General features: G+C 43.4%; 1 protein-coding gene across 1 annotated transcript; it reads left to right on the forward strand.

Moving 5' to 3' along the window:
• The first annotated feature begins 1,001 nt into the window (after positions 1-1,001).
• On the forward strand, positions 1,002-14,765 carry LOC137427762 (uncharacterized). The gene is made up of 4 exons (XM_068117479.2): positions 1,002-1,274; positions 4,361-4,420; positions 7,615-7,722; positions 10,262-14,765. The coding sequence occupies exons 1-4, from the start codon at positions 1,103-1,105 to the stop codon at positions 11,440-11,442; spliced, it is 1,521 nt and encodes a 506-aa protein (XP_067973580.2). The 5' UTR covers positions 1,002-1,102; the 3' UTR covers positions 11,443-14,765.
• Positions 14,766-21,894: the final 7,129 nt, after the last annotated feature.

Consider the following 21,894-nt stretch of genomic DNA (forward strand, 5'->3'; position numbering starts at 1 on the left):
TCCTACAGGTCGCACAAGATCTGCCAGCAACCCTCTGATGGTTAAACTGCCGAAATCTCGGCTCTCTGCTCACCTTCACTCTTTCATTCCTCTTTTCTCCCGCCTCTGGAACAAACTCCCTCACTCCCTTCAATCCCACTCCTCCCTCCAGGTCTTTAAAACAGCTGTTCACCACCATCTCTTATCTTCCCCCATCCAAAACCTTGATCTTTTCTACCCCCGCTAATTCACCCCAGATCCACCTTGTTTGAAATTCCAACTTCTTTCCTGGAAGTCCTGGCAGTGTCCATATGTTTTATACCTCTCCCACCGCCCCCTTCCCATGCCCCCCCCCCCCAAAGCCCTCGCCCTCTCTCAGATCTCTCGATGTCTCCATGTCTCTCGGTCCCTGCTCTCAAATGTTGTGTTTGTGTGCTTCCCCCTCTCTCCCCATCTTGTCTACCGCTCCCGATGTTATATGTTTTATGTGTCGGTTTGTCTTTCTGTGTGATTAATATTCGCTCTTTCACGAGCCTCGATCTTGTATACAAAAAAAAAAAAAAAAAAAAAATACAACAAAGTGTGTGATTCTAAAAGGTTCTTAAGGGTCATTCTAAGGGGTTCCAAAGGTTAATTCTAATGTGACCAAATGGAGTAAATGGCATTTTTAAAGGTTGGACAAAGCTTGAAGTAGTTCAAGGGAAGTTTGAGCAACAAGGTGTAAAATAATGTAGAGGAAGTGCCAACGGGTACTTCGTTAAAATAAATAAAGGGAGTTGCGCCAAAACGAAAGGGATTGTTCGAACAGAGGGCCACATTTTTGTGTATGTAATGGATTGTTAAGAATGTGTCATCCATAGATTCATGTAGATCTGAAAGAAGGAAAAAAAAATCACTTATCGCATCACAACCATAAAAATATGAGATTAACTTTTCCAAGAGATCCATCACTTAAGTGGGAAAAGAGTAATTCTGAAAATCGATCAAAAATATGCCGAGAAATGATCGTCCGATGGCAACTTGCTTCCGGTTTATATCCACGTGACTTCCGGTTTAGATCTTGCGAGAGCTGCCTCGACCGTCAGTGAAAGATCGTCGTGGTTTGTATTCCGTGTTGAGGGTCATGGACCGAGACCCCCCGAGCTGCGCCCACGACGCGAGATCCTCGGACTCCAAGTGGAGTTCTGATGGAGGGAAGATAGGTGATCCAGGTGGGGCTGATGAGATCTGTGGGTTCAAGATCTTGGACGTTCAGAACCTTCCTGATGGAGGGGACGAGACTGACACGGGACCAGGTACGTGGTTCTCTCGTCCAGGTACATGTAATTCTCCAATCTGCACACCAGGTGTGACGTTCATCATGTGGATATCGGGTTATCGGATGTTTCGACCGTTCATGAGGATCTTTTATTTAAACGGAGCAGATTCGTCCCTTTAAATATGAACCGGGGTTGCGTATGTGTCACGTTGCCATTGGAAACGCGCGTGAATCACGTGTTTGGGGACTCGCTGCAAACATGCGACGACCAAAAGTTTGTTAAAGTACATCTCGACCTGAGGTGTGCAAGGCCATAATAGCTTGGCCAGGTATGGGAGAACAACGAGAAAAAGACATAAAATGTCATAAACCCCATAAAATGTCATAAAATGTTTTTTTTAGTAATTTTGCTGTACGCAGTTAAAGGACTAGTTAGTCCACAAATACAAGATTATGTGTATGCTCAACTGACTTGAGTGGTCATGTGACATGGAAGATTGCGTACGATTGGCTTATTCGGTCATGAATATTAATGATGTGGGACACGTAGTTATACATTGTGTAAGATAAGTTGATCACGTGACATGTATGACCTTTTCGATTGGGAATGCAAATTTCGCGCAGAAGAGATTAAATGTTCATATATTTTGGGGGAGACATACTGAATTACACAAACAGTGTAACATTTAATAATGTTTATGTATAAAATAAGTTATATATAAACTGCAGTTAATAGAACATTGTCATTCAGTTGAAAATGCTCTGATAAGTTTTTGTAAACTGTACTTAAAGGTGGTTGGGGCGAAATTGAAAAGAGTAATCAGAATAAATAAATAAAAATTCATGAAAGATGCTTCTTGGTTCTGGTTTTGAAAAAAAATAGAATAAAACAATGGCCGCCAGTCGGCCATCTTTAGTCGGATTACAAAACAAAATCTTCTGCATATGCACAGTCTCATGTATTGTCTTTCTGCCAAGTTTGTTTCTGCCATGCATGTCCGAGAAATAGTGGGGGACACGTTTGAGTGACAAAATGGCCGCCAGTCGGCCATCTTGAATCTGATCTCAAAAAAAAAACATGACGTGCATATGTAAGCAATCATTCCTTATCTCTGTGCCAAGTTTGACCAAAATCGGTCCATGCATGTCCGAGACATGGTTGAGGACGTGTTCAAGATTGGGCTTTTACAACTAGAATGGCCGCCAGTGGTAATAAAATGATGTGCATATGTATCCCGTCATGTAATGTCTTTGTGCCAACTTTTAACAAAATTGGTCCATACACGTCTGAGATATAGCTGCAGGCAGACGGACGAGACCCAAATCCATAAGCCCCTGTTTCTGACGAAGTCCAACGGGGGCTAATAATGTCTTTTTGCAACATGATAACTCAATGGAACATGCAAAGAGTGCTTTGCAGAGGGACCGATTGCCTGAGTTTGCGTTTTTATAGCATTCACTGCAGCTTGCTGTTATAATGGTGGAAATCCATAAGTGTGGTGAGGAAGGCAAGATGGACACGAGATATGATGTTGATGGAAAATAATGTAAAAGGTGGACCAAAATGCCCAATGCAGGCATTCTACTCTCAGATTATTCATAAACAACCAGCAGGATACATCTCTCTCTCTCTCTCTCTCTCTCTCTCTCTGTCTGTCTCTGTCTCTCTGTCTCTCTGTCTCTCTGTCTCTCTGTCTTTCTCTCTGTCTCTCTCTCTGTCTCTCTCTCTCTCTCTCTCTCTCTCTCTCTCTCTCTCTCTCTCTGTCTCTGTCTCTCTCTGTCTCTCTCTCTGTCTCTCTCTCTGTCTCTCTCTCTGTCTGTTTCTCTCTGTCTGTTTCTCTCTCTCTCCGTCTCTCTCCGTCTCTCTCCGTCTCTCTCCGTCTCTCTCGTCCTGGATTGTATTCTCTTGAGAGTCAAATTCGGTTTCAACCTTTTGTTGTGTGTTCCTACCAGTAGGGAGGGTTGCGCACCATGGAGCACACCTTCCGCGTGGCAAAACCTTAACAGTCCTGTATGGAATATTTATTTGTAAACAAAGAGGTCACGGTTTATTTTGGGTGGTGCATGAAATGATGACACAAACAATTACACAGGAATAGATTTAATGTCATTAAATACTTCTGCCACGAAGGTCAATGGAGGTTGTGTTTTTCGCCCCCCCCCCCTTTTTTTTTTTTTTTGTCTACAACATCGAGGCTCGTGGAAGAGCTAACATCAATCACAAAAAAATATATAAACAAACGGACAGACAAAACATGCAAAAAAGGGAACGGGAAACAAGATAGGAGATAGAGAGGGAAGCACACAAGTACAACAGCAGATAACAGGGACAACGGAAGATCTGTGGGTGGGGGGGAGGTGGGAAAGTATAAAACACATGGACACTGCTGGAACTTCCAGGAAAGAAAAAAGTGGGTATTTCAAAGAAAAAGTGGATTTGGGGTGAATTAACGGGGGTGGAACAGATCAAGATTTTGGATGGGGGAAGATAAGCGATGGTGGGTGATGAACAGCTGTTTCAAAGGCGTGGAGGGAGGAGTGGGATTGAAGAGAGAGGGAGTTTGTTCCAGAGGTGTGAGTAAAGAGGAATGAAGGAGTGAACGTGAGCAGAGAGACTTGATTTTGGCAATTTCACCAGAAGAGGGTCACTGGCAAATCCTGTGCGACCTTCGAGCAGCTGAGCACCTTTGCTTGGCTCCATGGGTGGAGAATCACACGGTTCCTGCTTCACATGATCATTGCTCAAAGAATCCTTGGATGTCTGAAGAAGGTTGTTTTGAAAAGTTTCTGACTTCACCACTTGAGCTTCACCCCCAGAATGCGCCGTCGCCATCTTGAATGTGCTGTCGAACTGATTTTTTCAGCCCCTGTCCATTTGTTTGAGATATTGTCTTCACAGACAAAGTTTTGGACCGACTCAGATGAAATTTGATGGAGAGGTTGGGTATGTGACAAGCACAGGCTGCAGTACAAAGAGAAACCGATTTACATATTTGGTGCCAAAGACCAAACGTCAAGGGTCATGTGCACTTTGAGAATTATTGCTCTTTCATGTCCTGTTTATTCATGGTCTTTATTCCATTGTTCTATGTTTTGTTTAAAGCATGTTTTGTTTCTTGGCAGAATCTTCTATTGTGGTGGTGAAGGTGGAATCTGAACCAACAAATGATTCTCCCTCAGAAGGTAAGAATCTAAAATGATATCATTCAAATTGAAGGCAATGATGGGAATTTTGTTGTGAGCTATTGGCTTTGGATTCCACAACATTATCTTTTGGCCTTGTATGCTTTGCTTTTCACAATATTCCCAGGGGTTTTAGGACAGCATGGTGGAAGCTGAAATGATAAAAACCGAGATTTTGACCAATTTGACCCCAATGACATTTTCCAAACCAAACCAAGCTTAACAAAGCAAAATGACAGGAAAACGATGCTGCGCAGACACACCAAGACAATAAATTTATTCAATAAGGTTGTGTAAAAGAGTCAATGGCTATAAACTTCCGATTAGGTTTTTATTTATTTATTTATTCATTTGTTTTACAGCCTTTAAAATTATTATTTTATTTCAGTTGAATCATGCCATATATTTGACTGTAGAACACAAATTGCCTTGTTTGTACAATAAACTAGAGCTTCCAGGGAAACAGAACTCAACTGAACTGACTGGACAACTTTAAAGATAAAGTCTTAACGTCGTTTCGGAGCTGAAAACAATATAGCGGCCTATGGCGCCCATTTTGTGACGGATCGGGTTGGAATGCAATAGCAACCTACCTTGTGTGGTAAGGGTTAAACATTCTAAGTTTGATCAAAATCTGTTAATATTTGTGGACGCTAGAGTGTTAACGTCGTTTTCATGACTAAAAACAAAATTGTCGCCTATGTCCGCCATTTTACAACGGATCGGGCTGAAATGTAATACCAACCTGGTCCTTGGGGTAAGGATGATGCATGTCAAGTTTGATCAGAATCGGTTGATATTTGTGGACGCTGGAGTGTTAACGTCAAAAAGTTAACAGACGACGACGACGGACGCCGGAGGGTTCAGTATGTGATCGTCCAGTTGAGTTAAAAACCATCAGTTTAGCAGTACTTGGGCAAAATTTTATACCATCTTGACCAATCAAATTTGTCACACATTGAGAGTGGAGTATCAGTGAGATTCAGATAAAAATGGTGACGCGATGCGAAAAACTCTTGATTGGATTACCTTGTTGAAAATGATACCCTCAACAAAGGTTAAGTCCCTTCTCCCAGTTGCAACAACCAAGCAGCATAATGCTCGAGCAGTTTATGAGAAGTAAGCACTTTAGGTGAGCAACAGAATGTTACCTCGATTGCCAAAGCCTATATTCACAAGGCCTGTGATGCCTATCAGCTAAATATCCTATTAACTGTTTTGTTTGTTTTACACTGAAGGGAAAACTGGTAGAGAGGAGAGGGTGTGACGATTGTGAATTTCACAGCTTCGAAATATGTCTTTGACTTCGCATAGCAGTGCGCACCAAAATGGTGGCCGTAGTATAGAAATTGTGGGTGGAGTCAGGCAAGCTTTCCAACCAATAGGTGGAACTTGCTCGGATGCACATACACATGGACCCTTTTATGGCATCGATTAGCTGAGTTTTGAATGAAAATGGAATATGAATATTGTCGCGTCCCAGGGATCAAGACCCCTGGGTGACGGATAGCCGACTGAGCTTTAACTCCGAGGCGTACCCAAACTATGGCGGTTCCTTTTACACGCGTGAGGGTGGAGTGTAACAAGGCTTACCTGCACGGACGGACGCGGCACGGGGGTTATCCGATCCCCACAACAATTAAACGTACAAGACAGAACAATCAACAACACAACAATTAAAATGCAACAAATAATAGTTTAATAAAATAAATGCCAGGATAACAAAGAATGTGCGGTAAAACTAATTCCGAATTGAGGCGTCCCCTGCGGACTCAAATACAGACACAGGGAGAAATTAGAATGGCACTCAGTAGAGGACATACCTCCGCCTTGTTGGCCATATCACTCAATGGTGAAGAATCACTTAAAAAAATTAAATTATTCTCATATCCGAACCCATATTCAGATCTTCACCAAAATCTAATCGATTCTTCCTTGTCACACACACAACCTGTCCATCAAGTTTAGTCCAAATCCATCCATAACTTTTTGAGATATCCCGCAATGTATAGTTTTTGGCCCTATCTCCCAATGGTGAAGAATCACTTTTAAAATTCTAGTAGCCGGATCCGAATCCTCACCAAAATCTAATCATTTCGTCCTTGTGACATGCGCTACATCTCTGCCAAATTTCATCCGAATCTGTCCACAACTTTTTGAGATATTTTGTTTACAAACAAACAACAAACAGGCAGTGGTGAAAACATAACCTACATCCACCTTTGGTGGCGGAGGTAATAAATGAAAGTAAAATGTGTGTAATATTAGCTGGTACTCGGCTCTTGTCTCCGTGACCGTCCAGGGTCGCCAAAGGTCCCGCGTCCCTGCGCAGGAAAACATGCGTTGGCGCGAAGTGGCGTTCACCGCCAGCCGCCGACGCGAAGCGAACAGGCCCAAACTCCTTCCTCGTCCTTCCCACTCGGCTGCACCGAGCCCCGATGTTCCTTTCAGGTGCACACGGCACCAAGCACAGCCGTCACGGAGCCAACACGAAGGAGAGGAAATTGCGTCCGCCTTTCGTGTAGCCCGGAACAGAGAGAGAAGTGCGACTGCATGCAATGGAAGCCAGGACCAAGAATGCATCCACTCGCAATCAAACCCAGCACAAGAGAGAGCGAAAATGGCGGGCCGTGTCCTTTGTGTCCTTGGCGCTAGAATGTTCTGACGTCACGTGCGATCCAACCACCGAGCGCCCACCCGCTCACCCCATCATTTCTTAACCAATCGTCCTTCGGGTGTGGCCTCACGGCCCTCTTCGCGCCCATTGAGATGATTCGCTGGGCGGTGTCGTAGTGGTAGAATGTCCGGATCCGGTCGGCGATCGCTTTATTTAATTTAAGCGCTGATCGCATGGCTGGTGTTGTCAGTGTCATAAGGAACAAAGGGGAAACCTACAGAGGCAACTACACACAGGGAGTCTACCCTTATACCCTAACTAATTAGCATAGCTGCACCCCTTGCACGGAGACAAATATACACTTACGTGAAATCCGGCCCTACTTAGTTACAGGAAGGTTTCTACATGGCATACGGAGCACACTACCCTATACAATCTAACTGAATTAAGGTATTCCATTGCCTACCCCCATAAACGTAACCATATTAATTAAAATGGAAAGCAATCATTAATGATGAACATGGCATATATTTATGAATTAAAATGCTATGATGCTCGAACCTTGAATTTTATGCAGATGCAATGGATGCCGTTGAGGGCAGACATCTCCATGATAACTCTCTTCCAACTTCAAACAACATCCATGTGAAGGAAGAGCTGAGTGATGAATCTTTCAATGCAGAGGGTGAGTTTAAAGAGGCTTTTAATTTTCCTAATATTTGTGTTCCTAATTCCACCTTGTTCACAATTATTTAGTCCAGAATATATCGAGAGGATAGTATATTGAAGAGTATTGAAAAAAAAAAACAACGAAGAACGTGTTTGTTTAGAACGTCAAAACTTGCCATGAAAAAGATGTGAGGGATTTGATGAGAGCAGTTTTGGTTGTCGTACGAGATTGACTTGACTGTAAGGTGTATGAATGGGGATTTTGGAAGCAATCTGAATCATAAGGTTTTCTCAGCAACTGCTGGGTGGTGTGCGGTTTGTGGCAAGACAGTCCATGGGTGTACCATCATCTCAGACAGTGATTCTTGCCACCATTGCACAGATATTGTGGCAGACACACAGTGAATACAACACCAGAAATCTTTATGCAACAAAATGGCTTTTCCACATTTGGTAAACAATAAAATAAAGGAAATAAATGTTTTTCTTTGACCGACGATCCTGCCGTAGGTGATTTGTTCAATTTGGGTACACTGTCTTATTGAATCACAATAATTTGTGAACATCAATTTGTGATATATGTACAACCAAATTGGGTGCATTAGGTATTAGATTGAACTAAGTTGGAGAATAATAAAAATCAGGAACACAAATAGAAACTTGATGACAATGGGAAATGGTTGGGTCTATTTATTTAATTATTTACATAAACCATGATCGTGGAAGGTAGAGCCAATCCATTCTTCTCCACTGTTTTATATCTGATTTCTCCAAAGAGAGCATTCACCACAGTTAATTTATCTATCTATTTAACTGACTGTCCAAAAGTCTAAAACTGAATGTCGAAGATTTTTTTCTTTCGGAATGAATATACAGTCGGACCCCGCTATTCGCGGGGGATACGATACGTTCCTGGAAAATCTGCGAATTGCGAAACCCACGAATAGGGGGGCATTGTTTCAATGCAAAAAGGGGGGATAGGTTCCCGAGTCGCGAAAATTTGCGAATAACGAGGAACAAACCGAGAATAGCGATGCAAAGTCCACGAATGGCGAGGCAAAATCCCCCAAATGGTGAGGAAAATCCCAAGTATGTCGCCGATAATCCGCGAAGGTTGATGAAAGTCCCGGAAATGGCAAGACAAAACCCACGAATGTTGATGAAAATCCATGAATGCATGCTGTGCCATCTATCTATAATTCCAGTAATCTCTGTGTGTGTGTGTGTGTTTGTCTGTGTGTCTGTGACCGCTGTTTCTCGACAACCACGGGTCCGATATACTTGAAACTTGCCAGGTATATTGCTGGGGACCTGAGGATGTGCCTTTTCAAGGTTTCATATTAATCGGAGAAGTAGTTACCGAGCTATGGCGATTTCTTTACCAAACTCCGCAAGCCGTTCGCTTTGGACCAAACCATTTCATGTAAATAGAGGGGGGGGATTGTCACCGTACTCGCAAGCCGTTCGCTTTGGACCAAACCATTTCATGTAAATAGAGGGGGGGGGATATAATTTTCGATATATATATAGTACGGGCATGCCCTAGTTGTTTCAATGGGGGAAAAGGGAGACAATTAATTGCACAAATATATGCTGTGGAGTGTTTTCATTCTGTACAGTAACTCGCAGGGATGATGTGTTTGTTATGCAGCCGGTGGGATATCCTGCGAAACATTGTTTACCTGTGAACAGCGGCAGGATATCACGTGAAGCTATTCACATTGTGGATGACGGGATATCTCGCGAAACATTGCTTTCCTGTGAACAGTGGAATATCACATGAAGCTATTCACAGTGTGAATGATGGAATATCCCGAAAAAGCCATGAAAACGCGAAACACACGGCAGCGAACACAGGAGCAGGTCATGCTCGCGGCACGTACAAGTTTTTTTTGCGTACATCCAGCTGATTTATGCATGGTTAGTGAAAGATGGGTTTTATAAATGTGTCAAGCTCGCGGCTCGTGAATTTTTTTTTTGCACCCCTGAAAAACCACGAATTCGCGGAACATGGCCGCGAATAGGGGGAAAAACCGCGATTTCGTGGAATACAGCTGCGAAAAGAAAAAAAAAAACCTTTGAATTGGCGGGACATTTTTCCGCGAATAGAGAAACGTGTCGCATTTTATCGACCGCGAATACGTGGATTCCATGAATAGTGGAACCGCGAAAAGCGGGGTCAGGCTGTACTTTATATTTCGCCCACGCTTTAAAGTGAAGAGCAAGATCCCATAACCTTGTAATTTCCCAATGGAATCGTAAATAATCCCTCTGAAAAGGTCTTTGAACTCATCAGTCTCAATCCCTGAAATCTCATGAATGTTTTATTACTGAAACTTACAATTATGTTGCACTTTTATACCTCTCTCTCCACTGGCATGGTTAAAATATTTGCAAGAGTAAATGGTTTGCTCAAAAATATATTGATTGGCTTCCAGGTGAAGTCTTAATAAAAGTGTAAATTTCCTGATTCATTGCTTTCTAAAATGCATCCTCGTGTGTTGTGTGTTTTTCATCCCTGTGACGAATCCCCTTTTTTTCTGACCAATCCTCAGAGAGACGGGCACCGATCTTCAGGATGTTCTCCTCTCCCAAGAATAGAGTTGCATTCACGGAGAATTCTTTGCAGCAACACGAGAAGAGCGACAGTATCAATTCTATGGATTATAAACAAAACGGTGTTCATGGGGAAGAACCGATGAAGATTCCCACTTCTGAAAAGATACACATGTGCTCCGTGTGCAATCAAACATTCGATTGCATGTCAATGTATCAGGTACATATGAAGATCCACCCTTCAGAAAATCAGTTCAAGTGTTGTGTATGCTTCACATTATTCTCCGACATCTCAACCTTTCAAAATCACGTGAGAGCACATATTGGTGAAACGCCATACACGTGTCATGTTTGCAACGAATCATTTATTCAGAATTCTCTCTACCGGGCACACATGAAGAAACATCCTGGAGAAAAACCATACAAGTGCCTTATCTGCAATAAGTCATTAAAGTGGAAGTCAACATTCCAGGCACACATGAGTATTCATACTGGCGAGAAACCGTTTCAGTGCACGTTGTGCAATATAGCATTCAATAACATTACAGACCACCACGCACACATGAGGACTCACTTTGGGGACAAGCCGTATAAATGTACTGTGTGCAGCAAATCATTCAGTAGGAATGCGAACTGCCAGGAACACATGAGGATTCACACGGGGGAGAAGCCATACAACTGCAGTGTGTGCAATAAATCATTTAATCAGTCGACAAACCGGCAATCACACATGCGGATTCACACTGGTGAGAAGCCGTACAAGTGCCCTGTGTGCAGTAAAACGTTTCTCCGTTATTTAACCTGCAAGGAACACGTGAGCATTCACACTGGAGAGAAACCGTACAAGTGCACTGTATGCAGCAAATCGTTTATACATTCTTCAACCTACAAGGTGCATATGAAGATTCATACTGGAGAGAAATCATTCAAGTGCAGCATATGTAATAAATTATTCCGTACTTACTCAACTTGGCAAAATCACATGAGGACCCATACAGGTGAAAAGCCACACACATGCAGTGTGTGTAATAAATCATTCATTCAGTACTCAAACTGGCAATCACACATGAGGATTCACACTGGAGAGAAACCGTTTAAATGCAGCATCTGCAACAAATTTTTCCGTACAAACTCGCATTGTCGGAGTCACATGAGAATACATACCCGTGAGAAGTCATAAAAGTGTGGTACGTGTATTAATTGTTCAGTTAGATGTCAGGCCACCTCACATAAACATGTGAGGATCCACAATTGGGAGAACCCACTCTGCTCGACCATTTAACGTCTAATCCGAGGGACAGCACAGACATTGAGGCCTCACCCTACCTGCAAAACATGAGGATGATAGATTATAGCTGGGTCAGGATTCTAACCCAGGCAAGACAGCTCAGAGGCAAGAGCGCATAACCTCTCGGATATCATGCCAGCCCAGATAAGGAGCACAGCCTGGACACTCAGATAAATACTTACAAGAATATTAATCTTAAAGACTATGAACACTAAGTTTTCCTGTCGTGCTGTGCATCCGGAAGAGAAAGTAACCCGCAAACAATTCCCAAGAAAAAACTATATTGAAGACCAATGGAGAAAGGAACCTGGAAAATAGAACAATTTAAGAAGGGGAAGTGTAAACCCAAAGATGGAAAGAGAGTCGAAATTCAAGACAAACTGAAAAATAATCATCAGCGAAGGACCATAGAATTATGATTTGAGGTGGAGGCCATTGATATTTTGATCATCATTGTAATGGTGGTGGATAGGGGGCACCACCGGGACACAAAGGTGATCCCGGGGGAGGAGGCTGTTTCACAGCACCACTTGGTTGGCTGCGACGTAAGGGTGAAAGGTGCGAAGAGAGCTCGGCGGGTGAAGTACCAACCGAGAATGAAGGTGTGGAGGTTGAAAGAGGTGACAGTGAGGGAGGCATTAAAAGAGAGGCTGAGTATGGTAGAGGATGATGTGGTTGAGCTTAAAAGTGGTTGGATGTCAATGAAAGATAGTCTGTTGGGAGCCGTTGGTGGGGTATGTGGATGGACTAAAGGACCACCGAGGCACTGGGAAGTGGCCGTGTGCTGTGTGCAGGAAGGGTGTCGGAGTGAAATCCATTCAATGTACAATGTGCGCTGAGTGGGTTCATCAAAAATGTAGTGGTTTGATTGGGTCATGAACCAGTGTGGCAGCTACATTCAAGTGTAAGGTGTGCACAGAGGGAGCTGCAGATGGAGGAAATGTTGAGTTCGATCTTGGAGACGGCGTGAAGCTGGACGGTGTGAAAACATTTTGCTACCTAGGAGACATGCTGAATGGAGAAGGTGGATCAGACTCGACAACGGTTGCTAGAGTGAGATGTGCATGGAAGAAGTTTCGGGAACTGAGTGCCGTGCTGATGAGGATGGGAGTGTCTTTGAAGCTGAAGGGAAAGGTGTATGCTGCATGTGTGAGAAGTGTTATGATTTATGGGAGCAAGACATGGGTAATGAACGTAGAGCAGCAATGAAGGCTGGAAAGGGTGGAAATGTGAATGGTTCGGTGGATGTGCGGAGTATCGTTGAGAGAGAGGAAGACAAATGATGAATTGCGAAAGATGTTGGGAATAGAGCCTGCGATGGATGCTGTGAAGAGAAACAGGTTGAGATGGTTTGGTCATGTGTTGAGGAAGGATGAAAGTGACTGGTTGAGAAGATTATTGAAATGAATGTAGAAGGAAGTAGAGGACGGGGAAGACCGAGAAAGACTTGGCTAAAGGTGGTGTAAGAAGAAATGCGGGCTAGGGGGTTAACAAGGGGAGATGCAGAAAATAGGGCAAAATGGAGAAGATTGTCATGGGGCCCGCAAGGCTAACCCCTGCTCTAGCAGGGAAAATGGACTTAAAATGCCTGTTGTGTTGTTTTATTGTAATGGTGGTGACTGGTGAGAGTATAATCAGGTCAGAGAAAGAGTTACATACAGTAAAGGTACAGGTGGAATATTTTCTATCCCCAAGCCCACATTTTTCAGCTGTATCTATCTCCTTCACCCTCTGTGTCCTCCCTTTGCTCTCGTTCTCTGCCATGTCCCTCGTTTCTCCAAGTTTCCCTCCGTTTTGTCCCATTTGACTCAGTCTGTGTAACGAGATAATTCTCATTATAAAGAGCAAATAGAATAATTCCCTCCTGATTTCCGCTGTCACTGAAGGCGGATGTAGGTTGTCCTCACACCTGTATGTCTGCTACTTGCGAAAAGCGAAGATTTTGAAGCACGGTATATTGGTTGGTCGTGTGCGTTATTCTGTCTGCTTATTTGTCTGTATGCCAATTGACTACAGGTCCAAATTTAAAAAAAAGAAAAAAAAAAGCATTTTTACAAAATTTAACAGTTGGTGCATCCACTGAACCATAAGCAAGAAGCCTATTTATATTGAGGTCAAAAGGTCAAATAGGCCAAAGGTCAACTTCATTTTCGGGTTTTGCAAGTATCTTGCTCGGCACGACATTTTTCTTGGTTGTCTGTCTGTGAACAGGATATGTCAAAAAGTTGTGGACAGATTCGGACGAAACTTGGTGGACATGTTGGGGTGTGACAAGGAGGAAATGATTAGATTTTGATGACGATCCGGATACGAGAACTTTTACATTTTTAAAGTGATTCTTCACCATTGAGTGATAGGGACAAAAACAATATGTAGCAGGATATCTCAAAAAGTTGTGGATGACTCATGACAAAACCTTAGACAAGATGACTCATGACAAGAACAAGCCGTTTAGATTTTGGTTCAGGTCCGGATGCAGATCCGACCTATCGGGATACAAAACGTAAACTCTTCAGCTTGGCGGAGGTTTGCGCTCTACCGATTTCTGTACTAGTTACCCTCGCCAGAGGAGAGGGTATTGCATTTGAGACTGTTTGTCTGTTTGTCCGCACAGAATAAATTTGATTTTCTCTGCAACCGTTGGTCCGATTGACAGGAAATTTTCACCATCGGTGCAACTCCACCTGTATAAAATTTTTATGATAATTATGACGTCATAGGTCACGTGGTTTGTCCGCCATCTTGAAAAAACAGAAAAACTTTGCACCTCTATATCTCTGGAAGTGCTGAATAGAAAAAATTGAGACATGGCTCCTTCTAAAGAACTCTCCATGGGGAATAAAACATGTTAATGATTATGTCATAGGTGCCTCCATTATGACGTCATAATTCGACAAGTACAAAACTTCATCCGACCAAGATGAAATATCTTCAGCATAATCTAGGAATAAATTAGTTTAGAAAAATAATGATGACGTCATCAGTCACGTGGTTCGGCCGCCATATTTGTTTTAGCACAAAAGCCTTAAAAACCACTGAAAATGCATCCTGGTGAGGGTTTGCAATCTCTGATTGCTCTTGTTGCTTTTGTTTTTATTTGATTTTGATTTTCAATGTCTTTCATTAATCAGCCAAAACTTTTGATCTGCTTTTAATGCTTCTAATTTTGATGTTTTTGCATTGTATCTGTCTTTAATAATAAAAGAGAAATTGTGTGTGTTGGTGTGTTTCCTCCAATTTCTTCTTTTTTTTTTTTTGTATACAAGATCGAGGTTCGTGTAAGAGCTAACATTAAACACAAAGACAAACTGATATACAACATAAGATAAAGGTAGCGGGAGACAAGATTGGGAGAGAGAGGGAAGCATTCAAGTACAACATTTTAGGGTAGGGACATCGGTAGATCTGTGGGAGGGAGAGGGCTTGGGGGGGATGAGGCACGGGAAGGAGGGACAGGGGAAGAGATACAAAACACATGGACACTGCTAGGACTTTCAGGAAAGAAGTCGGAAATTCAAGAAAGTGGATCTGGGGTGAATTAATGGGGGTAGAAATGATCAAGGTTTTGGATGGGGGAAGACAAGAGATGGTGGTGAACAGCTGATTTAAAGACCTGGAGGGAGGAGTGGGATTGAATAGAGTGAGGGAGTTTGTTCCAGAGGCGGGGGAAAAGAGGAATGAAAGAGTGAAGGTGAATAGAGAGTCTTGATTTTGGCAGTTTAACCATAAGAGGGTTGCAGGCAGCTCTTGTGCGACCTGCAGCAATATTTGGGGGACAGACCACAGACAGCTGGGGTAGCTAGGCCAGAGAGGAGTCGGTAGAAGACAGAAAGACCCCCAACCTGCCTGCGATGAGTGAGTGAAAGGCCCTCGGAGTTAGCTTCATCGTGGGAGATTCCAATGATTCTGAAAGCTTTGATTTCCACAGCGTGAAGCCGAGCGAGGTGTGAGGAAGGAGCACCAGCCCAGAGGGGAGAACAGTATTCCATTGAGCTGCTGATGAAAGCCTTGTATGTGGTGAGGAGCTCAGGTGTGCCAAGGAAGGACTTCACATGACGGATGAGGTAAGGAGGCGATGGAGGGAGAACAAACACCAGAAACAAATTTGACCAGACGCCGCCAATATTTGGAGGAGGGAGACAGGTTTGAGAGTTCAGTCTTGAGAGTGGAGAGATATTGTTTCCTGGCTCTCCTGAGGTTAGACACACACTTGTTCCAAGCTTTGTGAAAGGAACTGAGATTTCCTTCAGTTGGATTAGCCTTCCATGAGGTGAAGGCAAGGTGCTTCATGGCAACTGCCTCACCACAAGCTTCAGTGTACCATGAACGGGAGGAAGGATATGACAACTGAAGACGAGATGGGATAAATCTGTACATGAGAGAGAGAGCAGTTTACTTTGGAAGAATTCCCAGGAAGAGTTGATGTCAGAGGCAGTCGAGATGGGAGACCAGTCCAGATGATTGATGGCTGCTTGAAGACTGTGCCAGTCGGCTTGAGTGAAATGCCAGACTCGTCGACACTGAGGAGGCTCTCTGAGAATGGCCAGAGAGATGTCCACTTCAACAAGGAAATGATCAGAATAACCGATTGGAGCAGAAGAAAAGCAGCAGATATTTGCAGGGAAGTTTGTCATAACCAAGTCTAGAAGAGAAGATACTCCATTGACTGAGATCCATGTCAGGAAATTGACAGATTGTGTCAGTCCCAGTGTGTCGCAGAAGTCCTTTGCTGAGGTCACATACTTTGTGTATGTGTGTGCATTTTCCGTGCGAGAGGAACCCACACCCAGCCATGTGGCATGATGACAATTGAAGTCGTCACATGTGAGGAAAAGAGAGTTGGGATGAGTGGATAGAAGTTGATCCATGTTGTCAGACAGGGAGATGTAAATGGAGTCATCACTGTTTGGAGGACGGTACAGAACCCTTATGAACAAAAGGTGGGAGCGGAGATGAAGCCATAGCCAGAGGTACTCCTGGGGGTGGGGTTGAGAGAGGGCAGTGCAAGGAGAGTGAGGAAGAGAGTTTTTGATAAAGATAGCCACCCCACCACCAGGACGAGGCTCAGGTCTATCATACCACAGGAGGGAGTAACCAGGAAGAGATATTAAAGAATCAGAGACATCTTGAAGGAGGAAAGTTTCTGTTAAGCAGATTACGTCTGGTTTGTCAGAAGCAACTTGTATGGAGAGATCAGTCAGGTTTGAGCGAAGGCCCTGGATGTTTGAGGTCCATACCGTTAAGGAAGAGGGAGGGGGAGCATCGGGTACATGACAGGGGAGGGGTAGTGTAAGATGATGGGGGAGGGAGGGAGAGTTGTTGCTAGTGTGTCGGAGATTGCAGAAGAGTTAGGAGAAAGGGAAGGATGAGTAGGACAAAAGATTTGATGGTGATGGGACGAGGCACAGTGAGGTGTTGTTTGAGGGTGGGGGGGCAGAGCATAGTCGAAGGTTGGAGGAGGTTGAGGTATGTGATGGAAGGGAGAGGAAGTGGGGAGGAGGCAGCTTTGAGGAGGAGGTTGTAGGGGTGAGATTTTGAGAGAGATTGCAGGGGGGGGGGGGGGGGGGGAGGAGGATATTTGAAGGGGAAGGATGAGGGGGCAGATTTGAAGGGGAGGAGTGAGGGGGAGTTTTGAAGGGGAGGGGTGAGGGGGAAGTTTTGAAGGGGATGGGTGAGGGGGAGTTTTGAAGGGGTTGGGAGAGGGGGGAGTTTAGGAGGGGAGCGGTGAGGAGGGAGTTTAGAAAGTGGACGATTGATTGATGAAAAACGAACATTTATTACAATCTGGGTTTATTGTGATTTTCAAGTCAGAGATCCGTTTGAGAACGATAGAGGAGGGGTGGAATAAAGGTGAGTTTCGAGAATGCAGGGAGGAATTTTTTTTGCAGGGGTAAGAGATTGATTATTTTTTTGAAGAGGAAATTTTAAAAAGCCTTTAAAATAGCAATACAAACTGTGTTGTAATAAACCACTGAATAAAAGACTGTAGGAGAAACTTTCAACATATTTAATCAAAACCGTGAAAAACAATCTGGGAAAAGTCCCTGAAGTGAGGGCGTGGATCAGAGAAAGGGTTAAATGAGATGGAGGAAACTAGGATTTTAAAGCCGAGTTATGGCTGGAGATGGAAGGAAGAGGTGGAAGAAAAGGAGATAAAGGGGGCGAGGAGAGAAGGAAATAGTAATTTTTTTTGTTGTATGTAAAACGTTAGACAAAGGGTTGATGTTTGGGGAAGTTAGGAGGAGAAGAGAAAATCTAATAAATAAGCAATACAGCGAAGGAAATAACAAATACACAAAACACCGACGGGGGGAGGAAGTCTCAAGTTACCAGGCCGCGCACGCCGTGCGAACAGAAAACGATTTAATTATATACAAGTTTGCACGAAATGCAAACCAAGATTAACTCGAAACACACAGTAACACATACACAATAAAATAATGAGCAGAAATTTGACAAACACACAAATGGGAAAATACTTAAACTTTGATGGCGTGCAGAGGTCGAAGTCGATTCCTTCCTCAAGGGACCAGAAGCGGAAGTTTTGAAGTCCCATAACTTCAAAACCATGAAACCTAGTGGCTTGAAACTTTGCGTGCAAACTAAGGGAGTGCCTGAATAAAAACTGGATAGTTGAGTAAATGTAAACATCCCTTTTGAAGATAATTAACCGGGTGCTCATCACAAAAAACCAAAATAAGCCTGACCAAGATGGCGGCGCACCATCTTTGTCGGGCTGCATTCACCTCACTTGGGTCTTAAGTCACTATTTTGTTCCGGCCTGCTCAACAATGCCGTGACTTTGAACAGGCCGCAACGGTTTCTCTACGATAAAGTGCTCAAAATTTATTTTTTCACTTTCTCACTCATATTGTCAAATGCCTGATCTTCATAACTATGAGCCACTGTATTGTCATGTGTCTACCCTGTAGTGAACACCACAGGGCGACGGATGACCAAACGAGCTTCAACTCCGAGGCGTTCAGTGAAAAATGACGGTGTTCTTTACACACGGGTGAAAGGAGAATAATGAACTTACCTGGACCGCTTCCACCAGACGTCTTCGCACTTGCGACAATTAACTCAAACTGACACGAAATTCAAATTGCAACAAATAAACAGGTTTAATGAAAATAAATGCCAGCAAACAGGAAAATGCACGATAAAACTAATATCCTAAATGGGACGTCCCCATGCAGACCCATATACACCCAAAGGGAAAATAAAGGTGAAATAAATGCATGTTTGTTTTGTGGTACTTAGCTCTGAGTGGCTCCTGAGCCCCGTCGGGAATCGTCCATGCCCCGAGCATGCAATCCGGGCGCGGCACAGGTCCTGGTGGGAAGTAGGCCTCAGCGCGCCCTCGTTCACTCAGCCGCGCTCGTCCTCGTCGTCCGCCTCACCAGCACCCACATCTCCCAGTGCAAGAGCACTATGAACTGTGGCTGCGCGGCACCAATGTTCCAATGCAAGAGCTCTAACACGACCGTTAACCTCTGGTCCACAAGCCGGGAGAAAGCCAAGAGCGCTCGTGAACTTCGACCGTTCGTTATGAAATCCTGAAGCAGAGAGAGATATAAAATCGTGACTGTTCTCAATGAATGTCCCTCGCTCAAGAGTGCACCGTATATGTGATCGTGAGCTCTGGAGGCCAGCCCAGAGAAAGCGATCAAACCAAAGAGGCAAAATGTCGGGAACACGACTGTTCACCACCAAACCCAGAAAATTCTAGCGAAAATGTCGGCCCTACAACACCTTTGTACTCAAGGCTCTGACATAATCCGACGACATCTGTGTGTCTGCTCCTATCAGCCAGTGCCATCTCATCGCTCTTGGTGTCCTTACAAATCGCTGCTCTTCGGGGCATGGCCTTAGTGCCCGAGTGGTGTGGTGATGTGGCTGCTGGCAGCGCCAGCGGTATTGTTCAACGTCTTGTTCCAGTCACTTTTATTTAGTGTTATTTATGCACGATTTCTTAGCTTGTGTGTGTGCTGCATTGTCATAAGGAACAGAGGAAAAATAACAGAGGCCAATACATACAGGGGATTAATTGCCCATAATCCCTAACTAATTAACATAACCCCACCCCTCGTGATGGGAGCGAAGATACGCTCTAACACGACATCTGGTCTAAACAAATTTCCTACTGATGATACATGAGGTTTCTTCTTCATCACGAAAATCGGAGCACACTACCTATACAATTCTACCTGGCTCTAAGGTGAGTAGTCGAAGAATGGGGGTTCTGAAGCACACTAAAATTTAACATTGAAGTCATTGGAGAAAATTAAGGTTAATTATTGACTCGCTGGATTTTCAATTATATTTTATCCTCCAATTCATCTCCATCCTCAAGATTTCAAGATGTTCAACAGACATTCGCTGACGCTTATTCTCACGCACTATGTTCGTTCGCTGTTAGTCGGCACATTCAAGACACCCCATTCTCCTACAACTTGTGGTGAAAGGGAAAATTGGGGGAAGGGGAATTAGGGAGGGTAAGGAGAGGGAGAAATGGGGGGAAAGGGTGAATTGGGGAGGGGGGCTGCATTTGATTAAACTCACTAAGTGGACCAATGAATATTTGTTCGTTTTATTTTAGGGAATAATTTAATTTTCTTATAACACTCATCACCATCAAGTATATTAACAAACAATATGTTGGAACTTGGTTCTTGGTACAAGTATCTTTGTTGCGCAGAGATGAAATGATAGACCTCTCTTAATGTCCTTGTTTGAGCACCTCCTGAGACACATATTATTTTAAGATTGTAGTAAATTATTTTCCCATTGATTTCTTGGCAACCATCAAAATTTTCTGTCCATTCAAGGATGCTGACTCCCCTGGGAGGAGCCTCTAACCTATTTGTACTTAAATTTATTTGCTTATTTGTTTTATTTACTTTTCTTTTTGTTATCTTTTCAAGAAGACTTATTTGATATTTTTCACATTCGTTATGTTTTCCATTTAAATACCAAGGCTGCATTGTATCCACTCTTTGGTTTGGTTATTGCTTAGTTCTATCATTTATATATCAGTAAAAAAGGCGGTGGTAGCCCGTTAAACCACCCACCCCCCTTTAAAAAAAAAATCTTATCACTTATGTTTATCTTAACTCTGATATTTATCTTAACACTTGTATTTATGTTATTGCTTAACACTTATATTATCTTATCACTTAACAAGTCACGTGAAAAAGTAAGTACACCCCATGTAAATTTTTGACTTTTTCAACATATTTCAACATACAGCTATTTGATCTTCATTTCAACAATTTTGATAGATAAAGGTGATATAATATAACAAATATCATGAAACATTTACATTTCGTAGTCCATTGTATAATTTAAAGAAATATAAATGCAAATTTCACATGTGGAAAAAGTAAGTACACCCTTGGCTCTAATCGGTGGTATTGCCCCCTTTGGCAGAAACAACCTCAAGTAGGCGTTTCTTATAACTGTCTACCAGTCTCTGACATCGACTGTGAGAAATTTTTGTCCACTCCTCCATGCAGAATTCTTTCAGCTGTGCGATGTTTGAGGGGCTTCTTGCATGCACAGCTCGTTTCAAATCCCCCCACAACATCTCGATGGGATTTAGATCCGGGCTTTGACTTGGCCATTCCAGAACCCTCCATTTATTTCTTTTCAGCCATTCCTTGGTGGATTTACTGGTATGTTTAGGGTCATTGTCGTATTGCAAGGTCCACCTTCGGTTGAGCTTCAACTTTCCGACAGATGGCCTCGCATTATCGTCAAGCACCCTCTGGTACAATGAAGAATTCATAGTGGATTCTATGATGGTGAGCTGCCCAGGCCCTGATGCAGCAAAGCTGCCCCAAACCATAATATTTCCTCCACCATGCTTTACAGTTGGTATCAGGTTCTTGTGGTCAAATGCTGTCTTTGGTTTTCGCCAAACATGTCTTCTGGTACTGTGGACAAATAGCTCTACTTTTGACTCATCTGTCCAGAACACATTGTTCCAGAAGTGCTGGTCTTTGCCTAGGTGTTCATTGGCAAACTTTAGTCTTGCCCTGATGTTCTTTCTGGACAGCAAAGGTTTCCTCCTGGCACACCTCCCATGTAGATCAAATTTGTGCAGCCTCTTTCTAATGGTAGACCTGTGCACTTTGACATCAACAGTGGCAAGAGCTACCTGCAGGTCCCGTGATGACATTCTGGGGTTCTTAGAGGCTTTTTTCAGCATCTTGTGGTCTGCTCTCGGGCTGAACTTGCTGGGGAGGCCTGGCCTGAACAAGTTGGCAGTTGTTTGGAATCTTCTCCACTTGTAGATGATCTTCCGGACAGTCGAAAGATTGATTTCAAATTGTTTGGAGA

Source organism: Myxine glutinosa, chromosome 5 (genome assembly GCF_964187855.1).
Source record: "Myxine glutinosa chromosome 5, kmMyxGlut1.1, whole genome shotgun sequence".
Lineage (NCBI taxonomy): Eukaryota > Metazoa > Chordata > Myxini > Myxiniformes > Myxinidae > Myxine > Myxine glutinosa.